Below are 21,869 nucleotides of genomic sequence, written 5' to 3' on the forward strand. Positions count from 1 at the left end.
GCTGCGTGAGGAGAGCTGGGCGTTTCCTCTCTCAGCCCCTGGAGCACTTTAAATCAACAACAGCCTCATTTTTCATATTTACATAAACCTCATCTTTTTTTTTTCACAAGTCATATATATTTCTAATTAATCAAACAGTTTTTTTTTCAAAGTGTAAAGGCTGAGTTCTAGAAAATAACATTACAAAGGAGGTCACATTACAAATGATATCAAAACCCAAATGAAAGACAAGTCAATGTAAACAAAAACAAAAAGCCTAACTAACAAACATCAACAGCGTATAGGAAGGACACTGACATGTTTCACAGCCGTGTAGTAGTGAAGACCGTGTGTGTGTCGGCAAAATAGTACAGCTGACCCCCCCCCCAAAAAAAATGCCATGACAGTATGTACATTATGATTGCATTACTTGTAGAGAGTCATGATCCATCTGGACATGACGACTCCATAAAGACAACGAGAAAAGATTTTTCCCCAAACCCTTGGTGTTGTAGCCTACAACTAAAACATTACAGTCGTGTATTTTTGTGTTTTCAGAGAACACCTTCGTTGCACAGCTCAAACGTCTCCATTAATACATTGTTGGTATATATATATATATATATATATTTTTTTTTTGTTTGTTCAATTTTCATCGGGTACAAATAATCATAGTCGTATAATTTCTGGACAGAAAAAAAAACGAAACACAAAAGGTAATATAGACATTTTTTTATATTTTTTAAATTCTCTCCCATAATATAAAAGTCTGCAACTATATCAATGGATATACTGTAATTTCTATAAAAACGACATCTGTCCCAGTATCATTATTATTACTATGGGATAACCTATATCTATATAAAGGGTTTTGACTAAAGGGACTAGATGATGGTTTCAACAGTAAACCCTACATGGAGAAAAAGACTACATGCCTCCCAAATGGCACCCTATTCCCTACATAGTGCACTCCTTTGAACAGGGCCCTATGGCACCCTATTCCCTACATAGTGCACCCCTTTGAACAGGGCCCTATGGCACCCTATTCCCTATATAGTGCACTACGTTGAACAGGGCCCTATGGCACCCTATTCCCTACATAGTGCATCCCTTTGAACAGGGCCCTATGGCACCCTATTCCCTACATAGTGCACTCCTTTGAACAGGGCCCTATGGCACCCTATTCCCTACATAGTGCACCCCTTTGAACAGGACCCAATGGCACCCTATTCCCTATATAGTGCACTACTTTGAACAGGGCCCTATGGCACCCTATTCCCTATATAGTGCACTACGTTGAACAGGGCCCTATGGCACCCTATTCCCTACATAGTGCACTACTTTGACCAGAGGCATATAGGGCCCTATATAGGGAATAGGGGTCCGTTTGGGAAGCAGACTCTTTGTCCTCTAACCATAATAAGTTATTCTCTGTAAAAATCTGACTGCACACACAGATGGAAAACCCCGGGAACATCTGAACCTTTGGCTTTGAGTGATAAACGATGACAATCACAACCATCATGATCTAATCCACACATCAACGTCCTCGCTGTTCAGCTAGCACGCTGCCGACTACGCATCATTCACACACAACTACTCCCCTCCATCTCTCTCTTTCCCATCACCTGGTCTAATAATGACACAGCACTGTGTTGTGGGTTTATAGTACCCCATTTTACCCCCACCTCCCCTCCATCTCTCTATCCCATCACCTGGTCTAATTTCTATTTTAACTTTATTTAACTAGGCAAGTCAGTTAAGAACAAATTCTTATTTACAATGACGGCCTAGGAACATTGGGTTAACTGCCTTGTTCAGGGGCAGAACGACAGATTTTCACCTTGTCTGCAGGGGGACTCGATCTTGCAACCTTTCGTGCCTTTCTAGTACCCCATTTTACCCCCACCTCCCCAACCCTAAACTTAATCCTAACCCTGAGCTTCAGCCCTAAACTAACCCCAACCTTAACCCTAATCCTAACCTAATCCCAACATTAACCCTAATCCTAACCATAACACTTGCCCAGTCCTTAACTTTAACCCCAATCCTAACCTAACCTAACCCCAACCTTAACCCTAATCCTAACCTAATCCCAACCTTCACCCTAATCCTAACCTAACCCCAACCTTAACCATAATCCTAACCTAACCCCAACCTTAACCACAATCCTAACCTAATCCTAACACTTGCCCAGTCCTTAACTTTAACCCCAATCCTAACCTAACCTAACCCCAACCTTAACCCTAATCCTAACCTAATCCCAACCTTAACCATAATCCTAACCTAATCCCAACCTTAACCATAATCCTAACCTAATCCCAACCTTAACCCTAATCCTAACCTGATCCTAACCCTAACACTTGCCCAGTCCTTAACTTTAACCCCGTTCCTAATCCTAACCCCAGTAGCTAGGAAACAACGTAGACGCTAACAGAGAGAGGAATGTCAAAGGAATCCGAACCCTAGAATCATGTAAACACTCTTACGAAACGGGATCACATTCTACGATGTATTTTACAGGATTGGTTTGTCTTTTCACGAAGCCCTAACAGTTGAAAATGTGTTGTTTTACTATGGTAAGGTTTTAAATCTAGTAGCTCTTCTGTAGCTCTACCAACACGGACAATCTACTAACCTTTACAAATTAAAAACCCACCGTATCAAAATGAACAGCACACAACATATCTGAGGTATAAATATCCTTTTTTTAGTTGACTGACTTCCCTCTCTCTTAGGAGCTGCTAAAATCATGCTCAACAGCATATATTGCAATACCCAGGCCTCAAAGTTATTTCTCTGTCTCTCTCTCTCTCTGTCTCTCACTCTCTCTGTCTGTCTCACTCACATACTAGTTTGTTGGTTGTGTGGTTTGTTTGTTGGTTGGTCGGTTGGTTGGTCGCTCGGTTGTATCCCTGTCAGAAAGGATTTGAAGTTGTTTGGTTGTGGGGAGGTTGGTTGGTTGGTAGGGTAGTAATTGGTTGTTGTATGGTTTTAGGGAGGTTGGTTGGTTGGTAGGGTAGTTATTGGTTGTTGTTTGGTTGTGGGGAGGTTGGTTGGTGGGTTAGTATGGGGCGAAGCGGCTGTAACCTCCCCTGTATATACTAGCCTGCAGGGAGGACAACACCAGCCCCACGTCGTCTGCATGACTCCTCGTCTTGGCATCAGCCAACGGGGCAAACGGATTCCGAAACACACACGTAACCATAGAGATGCTGTAAGCATTCTGAAACGCACACGTAACCATAGAGATACTGTAAGCATTCTGAAACGCACACGTAACCATAGAGGTAATGTAAGCATTCTGAAACGCACATGTAATCATAGAGATAATGTAAGCAGTCTGAAATGCACACGTAACCATAGAGATAATGTAAGCATTCTGAAACGCACACGTAACCATAGAGATCATGTAAGAACTCAGAGATAAACTGTATGTATAGCATTCTGAAACACACAGGTAACCATATAGTTATACTGTATGTAAATCATTCTGAAACACACAGGTAACCATAGAGATAAACTGTATGTAAAGCATTCTGAAACACACGCGTAAATATAGAGATATTCTTCTCTAATTCTATGCAAACAACATCCCTAAAGATATGTACTATATATGTAAAGATATGTACTATATATGTAAAGATATGTACTGTATATGTACAGATATGTACTGGATATGTACTGTATATGTACTGTATATGTAAAGATATGTACTGTATATGTAAAGATATGTATTGTATATGTAAAGATATGTACTGTATATGTAAAGATATGTACTGTATGTGTACAGATATGTACTGTATATGTAAAGATATGTACTGTATATGTAAAGATATGTATTGTATATGTACTGTATATGTAAAGATATGTACTGTATATGTAAAGATATGTACTGTACATGTACTGTATATGTAAAGATATGTAAAGATATGTCATGTATATGTAAATATATTTACTGTATATGTAAATATATGTACTGTATATGTACTGTATGTACTGCATATGTACTGTATATGTAAAGATATGTACTGTACATGTAAATATATGTACCCTATATGTACATATATGTACTGTATATGTAAAGATATGTACTGTATATGTACGGTATGTACTGCATATGTACTGTATATGTAAAGATATGTACTGTATATGTACATATATGTACTGTATATGTAACGATATGTAAAGATATGTAAATATATGTACTGCATATGTACTGTATATGTAAATATATGTACTGTATATGTAAAGATATGTAAAGATATGTACTGTATATGTAAAGATATGTACTGTATATGTACTGTATATGTGCTGTATATGTACTGTATATGCACTGTATATGTACTGTATATGTAAAGATATGTACTGTATATGTACTGTATATGTACTGTATGTACTGCATATGTACTGTATATGTAAAGATATGTACTGTATATGTACATATATGTACTGTATATGTAAAGATATGTAAAGATATCTAAATATATGTACTGTATATGTACTGTATATGTAAATATATGTACTGTATATGTAAAGATATGTAAAGATATGTACTGTATATGTAAAGATATGTACTGTATATGTACTGTATATGTGCTGTATATGTACTGTATATGCACTGTATATGTACTGTATATGTAAAGATATGTACTGTATATGTACTGTATATGTACTGTATATGTACTGTATATGTAAAGATATGTACTGTATATGTACTGTATGTACTGCATATGTACTGTATATGTAAATATATGTACTGTACATGTACATATATGTACTGTATATGTAAAGATATGTAAATATATGAACTGTATATGTACATATATGTAATGTATATGTACATATATGTACTGTATATGTAAAGATATGTACTGTATATGCAAAGCTATGTAAATATATGTACTGTATATGTAAAGATATGTACTGTATATGTGCTGTATATGTAAAGATATGTGCTGTATATGTAAAGATATGTACGGTATATGTACTGTATATGTAAAGCTATTTAAAGATATGTACTGTATATGTAAAGATATGTACTGTATATGCAAAGCTATGTAAAGATATGTACTGTATATGTACTGTATATGTACTGTATATGTAAAGATATTTAAAGATATGTACTGTATATGTAAATATATGTACTGTATATGCAAAGCTATGTAAAGATATGTACTGTATATGTACTGTATATGTACTGTATATGTACTGTATGTGTACTGTATATGTAAAGATATGTACTCTATATGTAAAGATATGTACTGTATATGTAAAGATATGTACTGTATATGTACTGTATGTGTACTGTATATGTACTGTATGTGTACTGTATATGTAAAGATATGTATTGTATATGTAAAGATATGTACTGTATATGTAAAGATATGTAGTGTATATGTAAAGATATGTACTGTATATGTACTGTATATGTAAAGATATGTACTCTATATGTAAAGATATGTACTGTATATGTAAAGATATGCACTGTATATGTACTGTATGTGTACTGTATATGTACTGTATATGTACTGTATATGTAAAGATATGTACTGTATATGTAAAGATATGTAGTGTATATGTAAAGATATGTACTGTATATGTACTGTATATGTAAAGATATGTACTGTATATGTAAAGCTCTTGTCTAAGTCTACTTGTGAAGTGTGTAGAATACCCTCCACGCACTACTTCCTGACCAACTATCTGCCATTTACCGTTTGTTAGGTTACCGTTACAAACCCAGTGGGAAGCCATGGCCCCCCCCACATGCAGCGTGCACCCAGTCATGCCAACAGACATGCCAGGCCATCATGCCAGGCCTTCATGCCAGGGGCTACTCAGAGGGGTGAGAAACAAGGGGTTAATACATGGAGACATCACATAACAACATCAGTAACAACAACAACATCAACACCGTGCTCGTTTTGTTGTGTATGACGGAATCACATAACAATGCACCATGCTTGTGTTAGTGGAGTAGAAGTGTCTGTCTGTCTGTCCGCCTGCCCGCCCGTCTGTCTGTCCGCCTGCCTGCCCGTCTGTCTGTCTGTCTGTCTGTCTGTCCGCCTGCCCGCCCGTCTGTCTGTCTGTCTGTCTGTCCGCCTGCCCGCCCGTCTGTCTGTCTGTCCGCCTGCCTGCCTGCCCGCCCACCCACCCGTCTGTCTGTCTGTCTGTCTGTCTGTCTGTCTGTCCGCCTGCCCGCCCGTCTGTCTGTCTGTCTGTCTGTCCGCCCACCCATCCACCCGTCTGTCTGTCTGTCTGTCTGTCTGTCTGTCCGCCTGCCCGCCCGTCTGTCTGTCCCTCAGGGAGAGGGAGGGAGAGGTGAAGAGGGACAGAATGAGGGAGAGGTGGATGAACGGAGAAAGACAAGGAAACACAGAAAAGCAAGAGAGAATGAAAAAACACCTGATGGCAAGAGAGGAGAGGAGGAAGGAGAGACAGAGAGAGAGGAGGAAGGAAGGAGAGAGAGAGAGGAGGAAGGAAGGAGAGAGAGAGAAGGAAGGGGAGACCGAGAGAGAGGAGGAAGGAAGGAAGGGGAGATCGAGAGAGAGGAGGAAGGAAGGAGAGACAGAGAGAGAGGAGGAAGAGGAGACAGAGAGAGAGGAGGAAGGAGGAGAGAGAGAGAGAGAGAGAGAGAGAGAGGAAGGAAGAGGAGACAGAGAGAGAGGAGGAAGGAGAGACAGAGTGAGAGGAGGAAGGAGAGAGAGGAGGAAGGAAGGAGAGAGAGAGGAGGAAGGACGGGGAGACAGAGAGAGAAGTAAGGAAGAGGAGACAGAAAGAGGTGTGTGTGTATTTTACCATGGCACCAATGCTGTATGTGGCTGCTGGAGCAAGTGGGTGGTTGTAGGGGTCCGCAGCATATACTGGTCCGTAACTATGGAAACACATGAGACAACAACAAACACCATCAGTACCCATCATCAAAACCAGACACACACACACACATAAACACACACACATAAACTCACACACAGTACATCCATGTCTTGTACGTGTTCTGTAACTCTTAGGATTCATTTGAATGGAGTCAAAGTTACATGTAACAGCCATATCAGTGCAGAAACAGAGGACTCGGCATCTGTGAATGTATGAAACACAGGTAACAGCCATCTCAGTGCAGAAACAGAGGACTCAGCATCTGTGAATGTATGAAATACAGTTACACGTAACAGCCATCTCAGTGCAGAAACAGAGGACTCAGCATCTGTGAATGTCTGAAACACAGTTACATGTAACAGCCATCTCAGTGCAGAAACAGAAGACTCAGCATCTGTGAATGTATGAAACACAGTTACATGTAACAGCCATCTCAGTGCAGAAACAGAAGACTCAGCATCTGTGAATGTATGAAACACAGTTACACGTAACAGCCATCTCAGTGCAGAAACAGAGGACTCAGCATCTGTGAATGTATGAAACACAGTTACATATAACAGCCATCTCAGTGCAGAAACAGAAGACTAAGCATCTGTGAATGTATGAAACACAGTTACATGTAACAGCCATCTCAGTGCAGAAACAGAAGACTCAGCATCTTTGAATGTATGAAACACAGTTACATGTAACAGCCATCTCAGTGCAGAAAAAGAAGACTCAGCATCTGTGAATGTCTGAAACACAGTTACATGTAACAGCCATCTCAGTGCAGAAACAGAAGACTCAGCATCTGTGAATGTATGAAACACAGTTACATGTAACAGCCATCTCAGTGCAGAAACAGAAGACTCAGCATCTGTGAATGTATGAAACACAGTTACACGTAACAGCCATCTCAGTGCAGAAACAGAGGACTCAGCATCTGTGAATGTATGAAACACAGTTACACGTAACAGCCATCTCAGTGCAGAAACAGAAGACTCAGCATCTGTGAATGTATGAAACACAGTTACACGTAACAGCCATCTCAGTGCAGAAACAGAAGACTCAGCATCTGTGAATGTATGAAACACAGTTACATATAACAGCCATCTCAGTGCAGAAACAGAAGACTAAGCATCTGTGAATGTATGAAACACAGTTACATGTAACAGCCATCTCAGTGCAGAAACAGAAGACTCAGCATCTGTGAATGTATGAAACACAGTTACATGTAACAGCCATCTCAGTGCAGAAACAGAAGACTCAGCATCTGTGAATGTATGAAACACAGTTACATGTAACAGCCATCTCAGTGCAGAAACAGAGGACTCAGCATCTGTGAATGTATGAAACACAGTTACACGTAACAGCCATCTCAGTGCAGAAACAGAAGACTCAGCATCTGTGAATGTATGAAACACAGTTACATGTAACAGCCATCTCAGTGCAGAAACAGAGGACTCAGCATCTGTGAATGTATGAAACACAGTTACACGTAACAGCCATCTCAGTGCAGAAACAGAAGACTCAGCATCTGTGAATGTATGAAACACAGTTACACGTAACAGCCATCTCAGTGCAGAAACAGAAGACTCAGCATCAGTGAATGTATGAAACACAGTTACACGTAACAGCCATCTCAGTGCAGAAACAGAGGACTCAGCATCTGTGAATGTCTGAAACACAGTTACATATAACAGCCATCTCAGTGCAGAAACAGAAGACTAAGCATCTGTGAATGTATGAAACACAGTTACATGTAACAGCCATCTCAGTGCAGAAACAGAGGACTCAGCATCTGTGAATGTCTGAAACACAGTTACATGTAACAGCCATCTCAGTGCAGAAACAGAAGACTCAGCATCTGTGAATGTATGAAACACAGTTACATGTAACAGCCATCTCAGTGCAGAAACAGAAGACTCAGCATCTGTGAATGTATGAAACACAGTTACATGTAACAGCCATCTCAGTGCAGAAACAGAAGACTCAGCATCTGTGAATGTATGAAACACAGTTACACGTAACAGCCATCTCAGTGCAGAAACAGAGGACTCAGCATCTGTGAATGTATGAAACACAGTTACACGTAACAGCCATCTCAGTGCAGAAACAGAGGACTCAGCATCTGTGAATGTATGAAACACAGTTACACGTAACAGCCATCTCAGTGCAGAAACAGAAGACTCAGCATCTGTGAATGTATGAAACACAGTTACATGTAACAGCCATCTCAGTGCAGAAACAGAAGACTCAGCATCTGTGAATGTATGAAACACAGTTACACGTAACAGCCATCTCAGAGCAGAAACAGAAGACTCAGCATCTGTGAATGTATGAAACACAGTTACACGTAACAGCCATCTCAGTGCAGAAACAGAAGACTCAGCATCTGTGAATGTATGAAACACAGTTACATGTAACAGCCATCTCAGTGCAGAAACAGAAGACTCAGCATCTGTGAATGTATGAAACACAGTTACATGTAACAGCCATCTCAGTGCAGAAACAGAAGACAGCATCTGTGAATGTATGAAACACAGTTACACGTAACAGCCATCTCAGTGCAGAAACAGAAGACTCAGCATCTGTGAATGTATGAAACACAGTTACACGTAACAGCCATCTCAGTGCAGAAACAGAAGACTAAGCATCTGTGAATGTATGAAACACAGTTACATGTAACAGCCATCTCAGTGCAGAAACAGAAGACTCAGCATCTGTGAATGTATGAAACACAGTTACATGTAACAGCCATCTCAGTGCAGAAACAGAGGACTCAGCATCTGTGAATGTATGAAACACAGTTACATGTAACAGCCATCTCAGTGCAGAAACAGAAGACTCAGCATCTGTGAATGTATGAAACACAGTTACATGTAACAGCCATCTCAGTGCAGAAACAGAAGACTCAGCATCTGTGAATGTATGAAACACAGTTACATGTAACAGCCATCTCAGTGCAGAAACAGAAGACTCAGCATCTGTGAATGTATGAAACACAGTTACATGTAACAGCCATCTCAGTGCAGAAACAGAAGACTCAGCATCTGTGAATGTATGAAACACAGTTACACAAAAATGTAATAACCTCCTTTCCTACTACATCTCAACACGTTTCATAAGAAATAAAAACATAGAATAACGTTGGCTGTAAATGTCATAGTGAATAACAGCAGGTTTTACCCTAACAAGAAAAGGATTGGTTACTTTTTCATGTTGAGAGAGACAGACAGACAGTAAGACAGACAGACAGTAAGACAGACAGACAGACAAAGAAAGAGAAAACAAACAAGAGTTAGAGGGACAGAGATAGAGAGACAGAACAGAGTTAGAGGGACAGAGATAGAGAGGTAGAACAGTTAGAGGGACAGAGATAGAGAGGTAGAACAGAGTTAGAGGGACAGAGATAGAGAGGTAGAACAGTTAGAGGGACAGAGATAGAGAGGTAGAACAGAGTTAGAGGGACAGAGATAGAGAGACAGAACAGAGTTAGAGGGACAGAGATAGAGAGACAGAACAGAGTTAGAGGGACAGAGAGAGAGAAACAGAACAGAGTTAGAGGGACAGAGAGAGAGAGGTAGAACAGAGTTAGAGGGACAGAGATAGAGAGGTAGAACAGAGTTAGAGGGACAGAGATAGAGAGGTAGAACAGAGTTAGAGGGACAGAGATAGAGAGGAAGAACAGAGTTAGAGGGACAGAGATAGAGAGGTAGAACAGAGTTAGAGGGACAGAGATAGAGAGGTAGAACAGAGTTAGAGGGACAGAGATAGAGAGGTAGAACAGAGTTAGAGGGACAGAGATAGAGAGGTAGAACAGAGTTAGAGGGACAGAGATAGAGAGGTAGAACAGAGTTAGAGGGACAGAGATAGAGAGGTAGAACAGAGTTAGAGGGACAGCGATAGAGAGGTAGAACAGAGTTAGAGGGACAGAGATAGAGAGGTAGAACAGAGTTAGAGGGACATAGATAGAGAGGTAGAACAGAGTTAGAGGGACAGAGATAGAGAGGTAGAACAGAGTTAGAGGGACAGAGATAGAGAGGAAGAACAGAGTTAGAGGGACAGAGGTAGAACAGAGTTAGAGGGACAGAGATAGAGAGGTAGAACAGAGTTAGAGGGACAGAGATAGAGAGGTAGAACAGAGTTAGAGGGACAGAGATAGAGAGGTAGAACAGAGTTAGAGGGACAGAGATAGAGAGGTAGAACAGAGTTAGAGGGACAGAGATAGAGAGGTAGAACAGAGTTAGAGGGACAGAGATAGAGAGGAAGAACAGAGTTAGAGGGACAGAGGTAGAACAGAGTTAGAGGGACAGAGATAGAGAGGTAGAACAGAGTTAGAGGGACAGAGATAGAGAGGTAGAACAGAGTTAGAGGGACAGAGATAGAGAGGTAGAACAGAGTTAGAGGGACAGAGATAGAGAGGTAGAACAGAGTTAGAGGGACATAGATAGGGAGGTAGAACAGTTAGAGAGAAAGAATGAAAGAATGAAAGAAAGACAGACAGACAGACAGACAGACAGACAGACAGACTGACACAGAGAGAGAGACAGACAGAGAGAGAGAGAGACAGAGACAGAGAGAGACAGAGAGACAGACAGACACAGAGACGGACGGACAGAAGGACAGGGAGAAAGACAGACAGACAGACACAGAGAGAGAGACAGACAGACATGGTAAAACTAAAACCCCCAGAGAGCGGTTCCATATCCCAGAGTTCCGAGGGGCAGCGAGCAGAAGCGTTGGCGATAGCTGAGTTCTAATCTCCCCCTCTGAGCCTGACTGCCCGCGCATACTGATAACAGCCAATCAGCAGCCTGGCTTGCAAATATAAATAAGCTGATTTGCATAGGCTCTGTTAATTCCCATTAGTTTTGGACATTGTGCATGTGTGTTTGAGTGTGTGTGTGCGTATGTCTGTGTGTGTGTGTTAATCCCCAATACATTTGGACCTTGTTCTTCAAAGTCTCACCAACCTGCTCTATTATACTGACCTACAGTCTCTACCATACTGACCTACAGTCTCTATTATACTGACCTACAGTCTCTACCATACTGACTTACAGTCTCTACCATACTGACCTACAGTCTCTATTATACTGACCCACAGTACAGTCTCTATCATACTGACCTACAGTACAGTCTCTACTGTACTGACCTACAGTCTCTATTATACTGACCTACAGTCTCTACTATACTGACCTACAGTACAGTCTCTACCATACCGACCTACAGTACAGTCTCTACTATACTGACTTACAGTCTCTATTATACTGACCTACAGTCTCTACTATACTGACCTACAGTACAGTCTCTATCATACTGACCTACAGTACAGTCTCTACTATACTGACCTACAGTGCAGTCTCTACCATACCGACCTACAGTACAGTCTCTACTATACTGACCTACAGTACAGTCTCTATTATACTGACCTACAGTACAGTCTCTACCATAACGACCTACAGTCTCTACTATACTGACCTACAGTCTCTACTATACTGACCGACAGTACAGTCTCTACTATACTGACCTACAGTACAGTCTCTACCATACTGACCTACAGTACAGTCTCTACTATACTGACCTACAGTACAGTCTCTAACATACTGACCTACAGTCTCTACTATACTGACCTACAGTCTCTACCATACTGACCTACAGTCTCCACCATACTGACTTACAGTACAGTCTCTACCATACTGACCTACAGTACAGTCTCTACTATACTGACCTACAGTCTCTACTATACTGACCTACAGTCTCTACGATACTGACTTACAGTACAGTCTCTACTATACTGACCTACAGTCTCTACTATACTGACCTAAAGTACAGTCTCTAATATACTGACCTACAGTCTCTACTATACTGACCTACAGTCTCTACCATACTGACCTACAGTAAAGTCTCTACTATACTGACATACAGTACAGTCTCTACTATACTGACCTACAGTACAGTCTCTACTATACTGACCTACAGTACAGTCTCTACTATACTGACCTACAGTACAGTCTCTACTATACTGACCTACAGTCTCTACTATACTGACCTACAGTACAGTCTCTACTATACTGACCTACAGTACAGTCTCTACTATACTGACCTACAGTCTCTACCATACTGACCTACAGCACAGTCTCTACTATACTGACCTACAGTCTCTACTATACTGACCTACAGTAAAGTCTCTACTATACTGACCTACAGTAAAGTCTCTCCTATACTGACCTACAGTCTCTACTATACTGACCTACAGTACAGTCTCTCCTATACTGACCTACAGTCTCTACTATACTGACCTACAGTACAGTCTCTGCTATACTGACCTACAGTACAGTCTCTACTATACTGACCTAAAGTACAGTCTCTACTATACTGACCTACAGTACAGTCTCTACCATACTGACCTACAGTACAGTCTCTACTATACTGACCTACAGTACAGTCTCTAACATACTGACCTACAGTCTCTACTATACTGACCTACAGTCTCTACCATACTGACCTACAGTCTCCACCATACTGACCTACAGTACAGTCTCTACCATACTGACCTACAGTACAGTCTCTACTATACTGACCTACAGTCTCTACTATACTGACCTACAGTCTCTACGATACTGACTTACAGTACAGTCTCTACTATACTGACCTACAGTCTCTACTATACTGACCTAAAGTACAGTCTCTAATATACTGACCTACAGTCTCTACTATACTGACCTACAGTCTCTACCATACTGACCTACAGTAAAGTCTCTACTATACTGACATACAGTACAGTCTCTACTATACTGACCTACAGTACAGTCTCTACTATACTGACCTACAGTACAGTCTCTACTATACTGACCTACAGTACAGTCTCTACTATACTGACCTACAGTCTCTACTATACTGACCTACAGTACAGTCTCTACTATACTGACCTACAGTACAGTCTCTACTATACTGACCTACAGTCTCTACCATACTGACCTACAGCACAGTCTCTACTATACTGACCTACAGTCTCTACTATACTGACCTACAGTAAAGTCTCTACTATACTGACCTACAGTAAAGTCTCTCCTATACTGACCTACAGTCTCTACTATACTGACCTACAGTACAGTCTCTCCTATACTGACCTACAGTCTCTACTATACTGACCTACAGTACAGTCTCTACTATACTGACCTACAGTACAGTCTCTACTATACTGACCTACAGTAAAGTCTCTACTATACTGACCTACAGTAAAGTCTCTCCTATACTGACCTACAGTCTCTACTATACTGACCTACAGTACAGTCTCTCCTATACTGACCTACAGTCTCTACTATACTGACCTACAGTACAGTCTCTACTATACTGACCTACAGTACAGTCTCTACTATACTGACCTACAGTACAGTCTCTACCATACTGACCTACAGTAAAGTCTCTACTATACTGACCTACAGTCTCTACCATACTGACCTACAGCACAGTCTCTACTATACTGACGTACAGTATCTACCATACTGAACTACAGCACAGTCTCTACTATACTGACCTACAGTCTCTACTATACTGACCAACAGTACAGTCTCTACTATACTGACCTACAGTCTCTACTATACTGACCTAAAGTACAGTCTCTACCATACTGACCTACAGTCTCTACCATACTGACCTACAGTAAAGTCTCTACTATACTGACCTACAGTACAGTCTCTACCATACTGACCTACAGTCTCTACTATACTGACCTACAGTCTCTACTATACTGACCTACAGTACAGCCTCTACTATACTGACCTACAGTCTCTACTATACTGACCTACAGTCTCTATTATACTGACCTACAGTACAGTCTCTACTATACTGACCTACAGTACAGTCTCTACTACACAGACCTACAGAACAGTCTCTGCTACACTGACCTACAGTAAAGTCTCTACTATACTGACCTACAGTCTCTACTACACTGACCTACAGTACAGTCCCTACTATACTGACCTACAGTCTCTACTACACTGACCTACAGTACAGTCTCTACTATACTGACCTACAGTCTCTACTATACTGACCTACAGTCTCTACCATACTGACCTACAGTGCAGTCTCTACCATACCGACCTACAGTACAGTCTCTAGTATACTGACCTACAGTACAGTCTCTACTATACTGACCTACAGTACAGTCTCTACTATACTGACCTACAGTCTCTACTATACTGACCTACAGTCTCTACTATACTGACCGACAGTACAGTCTCTACCATACTGACCTACAGTACAGTCTCTACTATACTGACCTACAGTACAGTCTCTAACATACTGACCTACAGTCTCTACTATACTGACCTACAGTCTCTACTATACTGACCTACAGTCTCTACCATACTGACCTACAGTCTCCACCATACTGACCTACAGTACAGTCTCTACCATACTGACCTACAGTACAGTCTCTACTATACTGACCTACAGTCTCTACTATACTGACCTACAGTCTCTACGATACTGACTTACAGTACAGTCTCTACTATACTGACCTACAGTCTCTACTATACTGACCTACTGTACAGTCTCTACTGTACTGACCTACAGTCTCTACTACACTGACCTACAGTCTCTACTATACTGATCTACAGTACAGTCTCTGCTATACTGACCTACAGTCTCTGCTATACTGACCTACAGTCCCTACTATACTGACCTACAGTCTCTACGATACTGACTTCCAGTACAGTCTCTACTATACTGACCTACAGTCTCTACTATACTGACCTACAGTACAGTCTCTACTATACTGACCTACAGTCTCTACTATACTGACCTACAGTCTCTACGATACTGACTTACAGTACAGTCTCTACTATATTGACCTACAGTCTCTACTATACTGACCTACTGTACAGTCTCTACTATACTGACCTACAGTCTCTACTACACTGACCTACAGTCTCTACTATACTGACCTACTGTACAGTCTCTACTATACTGACCTACAGTCTCTACTACACTGACCTACAGTCTCTACTATACTGATCTACAGTACAGTCTCTGCTATACTGACCTACAGTCTCTGCTATACTGACCTACAGTCTCTACTACACTGACCTACAGTAAAGTCTCTACTATACTGACCTACAGTCTCTACTACACTGACCTACAGTACAGTCTCTGCTATACTGAACTACAGTCTCTGCTATACTGACCTACAGTCTCTACTATACTGACCTACAGTACATTCTCTACTACATGGACCTACAGAACAGTGGTAGAGACTGTACTGACCTACAGTAAACCTACAGTGTAAATCTACACTGACCTACAGTAAAGTCTCTACTATACTGACCTACAGTCTCTACCATACTGACCTACAGTACAGTCTCAATCATACTGACCCATAGTACAGTCTCTACTATACTGACCTACAGTACAGTCTCTATTATACTGACCTACAGTACAGTCTCTACTATACTGACCTACAGTACAGTCTATACTATACTGACCTACAGTCTCTACTATACTGACCTACAGTCTCTACTATGCTGACCTACAGTACAGTCTCTACCATACTGACCTACAGTACAGTCTCTACTATACTGACCTACAGTACAGTCTCTACAATAATGAACTACAGTACAGTCTCTACTATACTGACCTACAGTACAGTATCTACTATACTGACCTACAGTACAGTCTCTACTATACTGACCTACAGTCTCTACCATACTGACCTACAGTACAGTCTCTACCATACTGACCTACAGTACAGTATCTACTATACTGACCTACAGTCTCTACTATACTTACCTACAGTACAGTCTCTACTATACTGACCTACAGTACGGTCTCTACCATACTGACCTACAGTACAGTCTCTACTATACTGACCTACAGTACAGTCTCTACTATACTGACCTACAGTACAGTCTCTACCATACTGACCTACTGTGCAGTCTCTACTATACTGACCTACAGTCTCTACTATACTGACATACAGTACAGTCTCTACTACACTGACCTACAGTACAGTCTCTACCATACTGACCTACAGTACAGTCTCTACTATACTGACCTACAGTCTCTACTATACTGACCTACAGTACAGTCTCTACTATACTGACCTATAGTACAGTCTCTACCATACTGACCTACAGTACAGTCTCTACCATACTGACCTACAGTACAGTCTCTACTATACTGACCTACAGTACAGTATCTGCTATACTGACCTACAGTCTCTACTATACTGACCTACAGTACAGTCTCTACCATACTGAACTACAGTACAGTCGTTACTATACTGACCCAAAGTCTCTACTATACTTACCTTCAGTACAGTCTCTACCATACTGACCTACAGTCTCTACTACACTGACCTACAGTCTCTACTATACTGACCTACAGTCTCTACTATACTGACCTTCAGTACAGTCTCTACCATACTGACCTACAGTCTCTACTACACTGACCTACAGTCTCTACTGTACTGACCTATAGTCTCTACTAACAGCCAATGGTAGTCAGTCATAGATGACACCAGTTGTTATATCTGCTTATGACATAGTAAATCATGACACCAGTTGTTATATCTGCTTAAGACAAAGTAAATCATGACACCAGTTGTTATAACTGCTAATGACATAGTTAATCCTGTTCATGACAACTCTACGAAGCTCTACGAAAGGCCTTCTATGAGACATCATGACACCAGTTGTTATAACTGCTAATGAAATAGTAAATCCTGTTCATGACAACTCTACGAAGCTCTACGAAGGGCCTGCTATGAGACATCATGACACCAGTTGTAATAACTGCTACGGTGAGGATAAGAGACAGAGAGAGATAGACAGAGAGAGAAAGTGAGAGAGAGAGAGGGAGAGAGAAAGAGAGAGAGATGGATAGAAGAGAGAGAGAGAGAGAGAGAGGGGGGGATAGAAGAGAGAGAGAGAGAGAGGGGGGGGGGGAGAGAGAGAATGGGAGAGAGATAGAGAGCGAGAGAGAGCGAGATAGAGCGAGAGAGAGAATGGGAGAGAGAGATAGAATGGGAGAGAGAGAGCTAGAGAGCGTGAGAGAGAGTGAGATAGAGCGAGAGAGAGAATGGGAGAGAGAGAGGGAGAGAGAGAGATAGAATGGGAGAGAGAGAGAGGTAGAGAGCGATAGAGCGAGAGAGAGAGAGAGAGAGAGAGAATGGGAGAGAGAGAGGGAGAGAGAGATAGAATGGGAGAGAGAGAGATATAATGGGAGAGAGAGAGCGCGATAGAGCGAGAGAGAGAGAGAGAGAGAGAGAATGGGAGAGAGAGAGCTAGAGAGCGTGAGAGAGAGCGAGATAGAGAGAGAGAGAGAGAATGGGAGAGAGAGGGAGAGAGAGATTAAATGGGAGAGAGATAGAATGGGAGAGAGAGAGAGAGAGAGAATGGGAGAGAGAGAGCTAGAGAGCGTGAGAGAGAGCGAGATAGAGAGAGAATGGGTGAGAGAGAGGGAGAGAGAGAGAGAATGGGAGAGAGAGATAGATAGAGAGCGATAGAGCGAGAGCGATAGAGCGCGAGAGAGAGAGAGAGATTGGGAGAGAGAGAGAGAGAGAGAGAGAGAGAGAGAGAGAGAGAGTGAGAGAGTGAGAGAGAGAGAGAGAGAGATTGGGAGAGAGAGAGAGAGAGGGAGAGAGAGGGGCGGCGTGATGTGATTTGATACTGAGTTGTATTCTATATCTCTCTGTATTTATGATTACCTGTAGAGGTGTTACAAGACATTTCATCTGCTGCAAGGAGGACCAAATTATCTCTGCAAGAGAAGATAAGATTCACAATAGCACTGTGCTTTCTGAGGGGAGATCTGGGGAGGGGGAGGGAGGAGAGGGGAAGACAGGATGGGGAGAGGCATGGAGGGTAAGGAGGTGGAGGGAAGATTCACAATACCCATGTGCTTTCTGAGGGGAGATCTGGGGAGGGGGGGGGTAAGACAGGAGGAAAGAGAAGACGGGATGGGGGAGGGAGGGACGTGGGGAGGGATGATTTAGAGATGGAGGTGTAGAGGATGACGTGGAGAGGAATGGGGAGAAAGAGGGATGATGAGGAGGAGAGGAAGGGACAAAGGATTTAATAAGAAAAGTAGAGAATCTGAAGCATAATAAATGTGAAAACTATGTCAATATGAAGCAGAGAGGACTGTTACTCTCTCTCTCTCTCTAACAGTCCTCCTCAGAAACATGTCAATATGAAGCAGAGAGGACTGTTACTCTCTCTCTCTCTCTCTCTAACAGTCCTCCCCAGAAACATGTCAATATGAAGCAGAGAGGACTGTTACTCTCTCTCTCTAACAGTCCTCCCCAGAAACATGTCAATATGAAGCAGAGAGGACTGTTACTCTCTCTCTCTCTCTAACAGTCCTCCCCAGAAACATGTCAATATGAAGCAGAGAGGATTGTTACTCTCTATCTCTCTAACAGTCCTCCCCAGAAACATGTCAATATGAAGCAGAGAGCACTGTTACTCTCTCTCTCTCTAACAGTCCTCCCCAGAAACATGTCAATATGAAGCAGAGATGACTGTTACTCTCTCTCTCTAACAGTCCTCCCCAGAAACATGTCAATATGAAGCAGAGATGACTGTTACTCTCTCTCTCTAACAGTCCTCCCCAGAAACATGTCAATATGAAGCAGAGAAGACTGTTACTCTCTCTCTCTAACAGTCCTCCCCAGAAACATGTCAATATGAAGCAGAGAGGACTGTTACTCTCTCTCTCTCTAACAGTCCTCCCCAGAAACATGTCAATATGAAGCAGAGATTACTGTTACTCTCTCTCTCTAACAGTCCTCCCCAGAAACATGTCAATATGAAGCAGAGAGGACTGTTACTCTCTCTCTCTCTCTCTAACAGTCCTCCCCAGAAACATGTCAATATGAAGCAGAGAGGACTGTTACTCTCTCTCTCTCTCTAACAGTCCTCCCCAGAAACATGTCAATATGAAGCAGAGAGGACTGTTACTCTCTCTCTCTCTCTCTAACAGTCCTCCCCAGAAACATGTCAATATGAAGCAGAGAGGACTGTTACTCTCTCTCTCTCTAACAGTCCTCCCCAGAAACATGTCAATATGAAGCAGAGAGGACTGTTACTCTCTCTCTCTAACAGTCCTCCCCAGAAACATGTCAATATGAAGCAGAGAGGAGTGTTACTCTCTCTCTCTAACAGTCCTCCCCAGAAACATGTCAATATGAAGCAGAGAGGACTGTTACTCTCTCTCTCTCTAACAGTCCTCCCCAGAAACATGTCAATATGAAGCAGAGAGGACTGTTACTCTCTCTATCTAACAATCCTCCCCAGAAACATGTCAATATGAAGCAGAGAGGACTGTTACTCTCTCTATCTAACAGTCCTCCACAGAAACATGTCAATATGAAGCAGAGGACTGTTACTCCAGCTCTCTAACAGTCTTCCCCGGAAACAAGTCAATATGAAGCAGAGGACTGTTACTCTCTCTCTCTCTAACAGTCCTCCCCAGAAACATGTCAATATGAAGCAGAGAGGACTGTTACTCTCTCTCTCTAACAGTCCTCCCCAGAAACATGTCAATATGAAGCAGAGGACTGTTAGTCTCTCTCTCTAACAGTCCTCCCCAGAAACATGTCAATATGAAGCATAGAGGGCTGTTACTCTCTCTCTCTCTAACAGTCCTCCCCAGAAACATGTCAATATGAAGCAGAGAGGACTGTTACTCCAGCTCTCTAACAGTCCTCCCCGGAAACATGTCAATATGAAGCAGAGGACTGTTAGTCTCTCTCTCTAACAGTCCTCCCCAGAAACATGTCAATATGAAGCAGAGAGGACTGTTACTCTCTCTCTCTCTCTCTCTCTCTAACAGTCCTCCCCAGAAACATGTCAATATGAAGCAGAGAGGGCTGTTACTCTCTCTCTCTCTAACAGTCCTCCCCAGAAACATGTCAATATGAAGCAGAGAGGACTGTTACCCCAGCTCTCTAACAGTCCTCCCCAGAAACATGTCAATATGAAGCAGAGAAGACTGTTAATCTCTCTCTCTCTAACAGTCCTCCCCAGAAACATGTCAATATGAAGCAGAGAAGACTGTTACTCTCTCTCTCTAACAGTCCTCCCCAGAAACATGTCAATATGAAGCAGAGACCATCTACTGTTCCATGTTAAATATCTATATCTAACACCACAGTACTATCTACTGTTCCATGTTAAATATCTACTATACATCTAACACCACAGTACTATCTACTGTTCCATGTTAAATATATACTATACATCTATCACCACAGTACTATCTACTGTTCCATGTTAAATATCTACTATACATCTAACACCACAGTACTATCTACTGTTCCATGTTAAATATCTACTATACATCTAACACCACAGTACTATCTACTGTTCCATGTTAAATATATACTATACATCTATCACCACAGTACTATCTACTGTTCCATGTTAAATATCTACTATACATCTAACACCACAGTACTATCTACTGTTCCATGTTAAATATCTACTATACACCACAGTACTATCTACTGTTACATGTTAAATATCTACAATACATCTATCACCACAGTACTAGAGAGAGAGAGGGAGAGTGAGAGAAGTAGAGCGAGAGAGAGAGAGAGAGAGAGAGAGATTGAGCGAGAGAGAGAGAGCGGTTGAGAGAGAGAGAGCGAGCAAGAGCATGAGAGAGAGAGGGAGAGTGAGAAGAATGCAAAAATCTAAGAAAGAAATTGAGAAACCTGTCCAACCAAAAACATAGAGACCCGGAAAAGTCTTTGCCTTCACTATGGTGAATCACTAAAACAATATAGAAATACACTACGGAAAAAGAAGGAACAGCATGTCAGAAATCAGCTCAATGCAATTGAAGAATCCATAGACTCTAACCACTTCTGGGAAAATTGGAAAACACTAAACAAACAACAACAACAAGAATTATCTATCCAAAATGGAGATGTATGGGTAAACCACTTCTCCAATCTTTTTGGCTCTATAACAAAGAATAAAGAGCAAAAACATATACATGATCAAATACAGATCTTAGAA

The 21,869-nt window shown here is 41.6% G+C and overlaps 1 protein-coding gene across 2 annotated transcripts in view; it reads right to left on the minus strand.

Moving 5' to 3' along the window:
* Positions 1 to 328: 328 nt before the first annotated feature.
* Positions 329 to 21,869, minus strand: part of LOC139401921 (RNA binding protein fox-1 homolog 1) — a 77,492-nt gene continuing 55,951 nt past the window's right edge. The window contains exons 11-14 of one of the 2 annotated variants that reach the window (XM_071145930.1): positions 6,781 to 6,856; positions 2,982 to 3,166; positions 2,127 to 2,932; positions 329 to 2,092 (exon numbers count right to left, since the gene is read on the minus strand). In XM_071145930.1, the coding sequence (XP_071002031.1) occupies positions 3,044 to 3,166; positions 6,781 to 6,856 (199 nt within the window). In that variant the 3' untranslated portion in view covers positions 329 to 2,092; positions 2,127 to 2,932; positions 2,982 to 3,043. Of the gene's footprint in view, positions 2,093 to 2,126; positions 3,167 to 6,780; positions 6,857 to 21,869 lie in introns of both variants that reach the window. The other variant, XM_071145931.1, reaches the window with a different exon arrangement.

The sequence above is a fragment of the Oncorhynchus clarkii genome, unplaced genomic scaffold (assembly GCF_045791955.1).
Source record: "Oncorhynchus clarkii lewisi isolate Uvic-CL-2024 unplaced genomic scaffold, UVic_Ocla_1.0 unplaced_contig_7031_pilon_pilon, whole genome shotgun sequence".
Taxonomy (NCBI): Eukaryota; Metazoa; Chordata; class Actinopteri; order Salmoniformes; family Salmonidae; genus Oncorhynchus; species Oncorhynchus clarkii.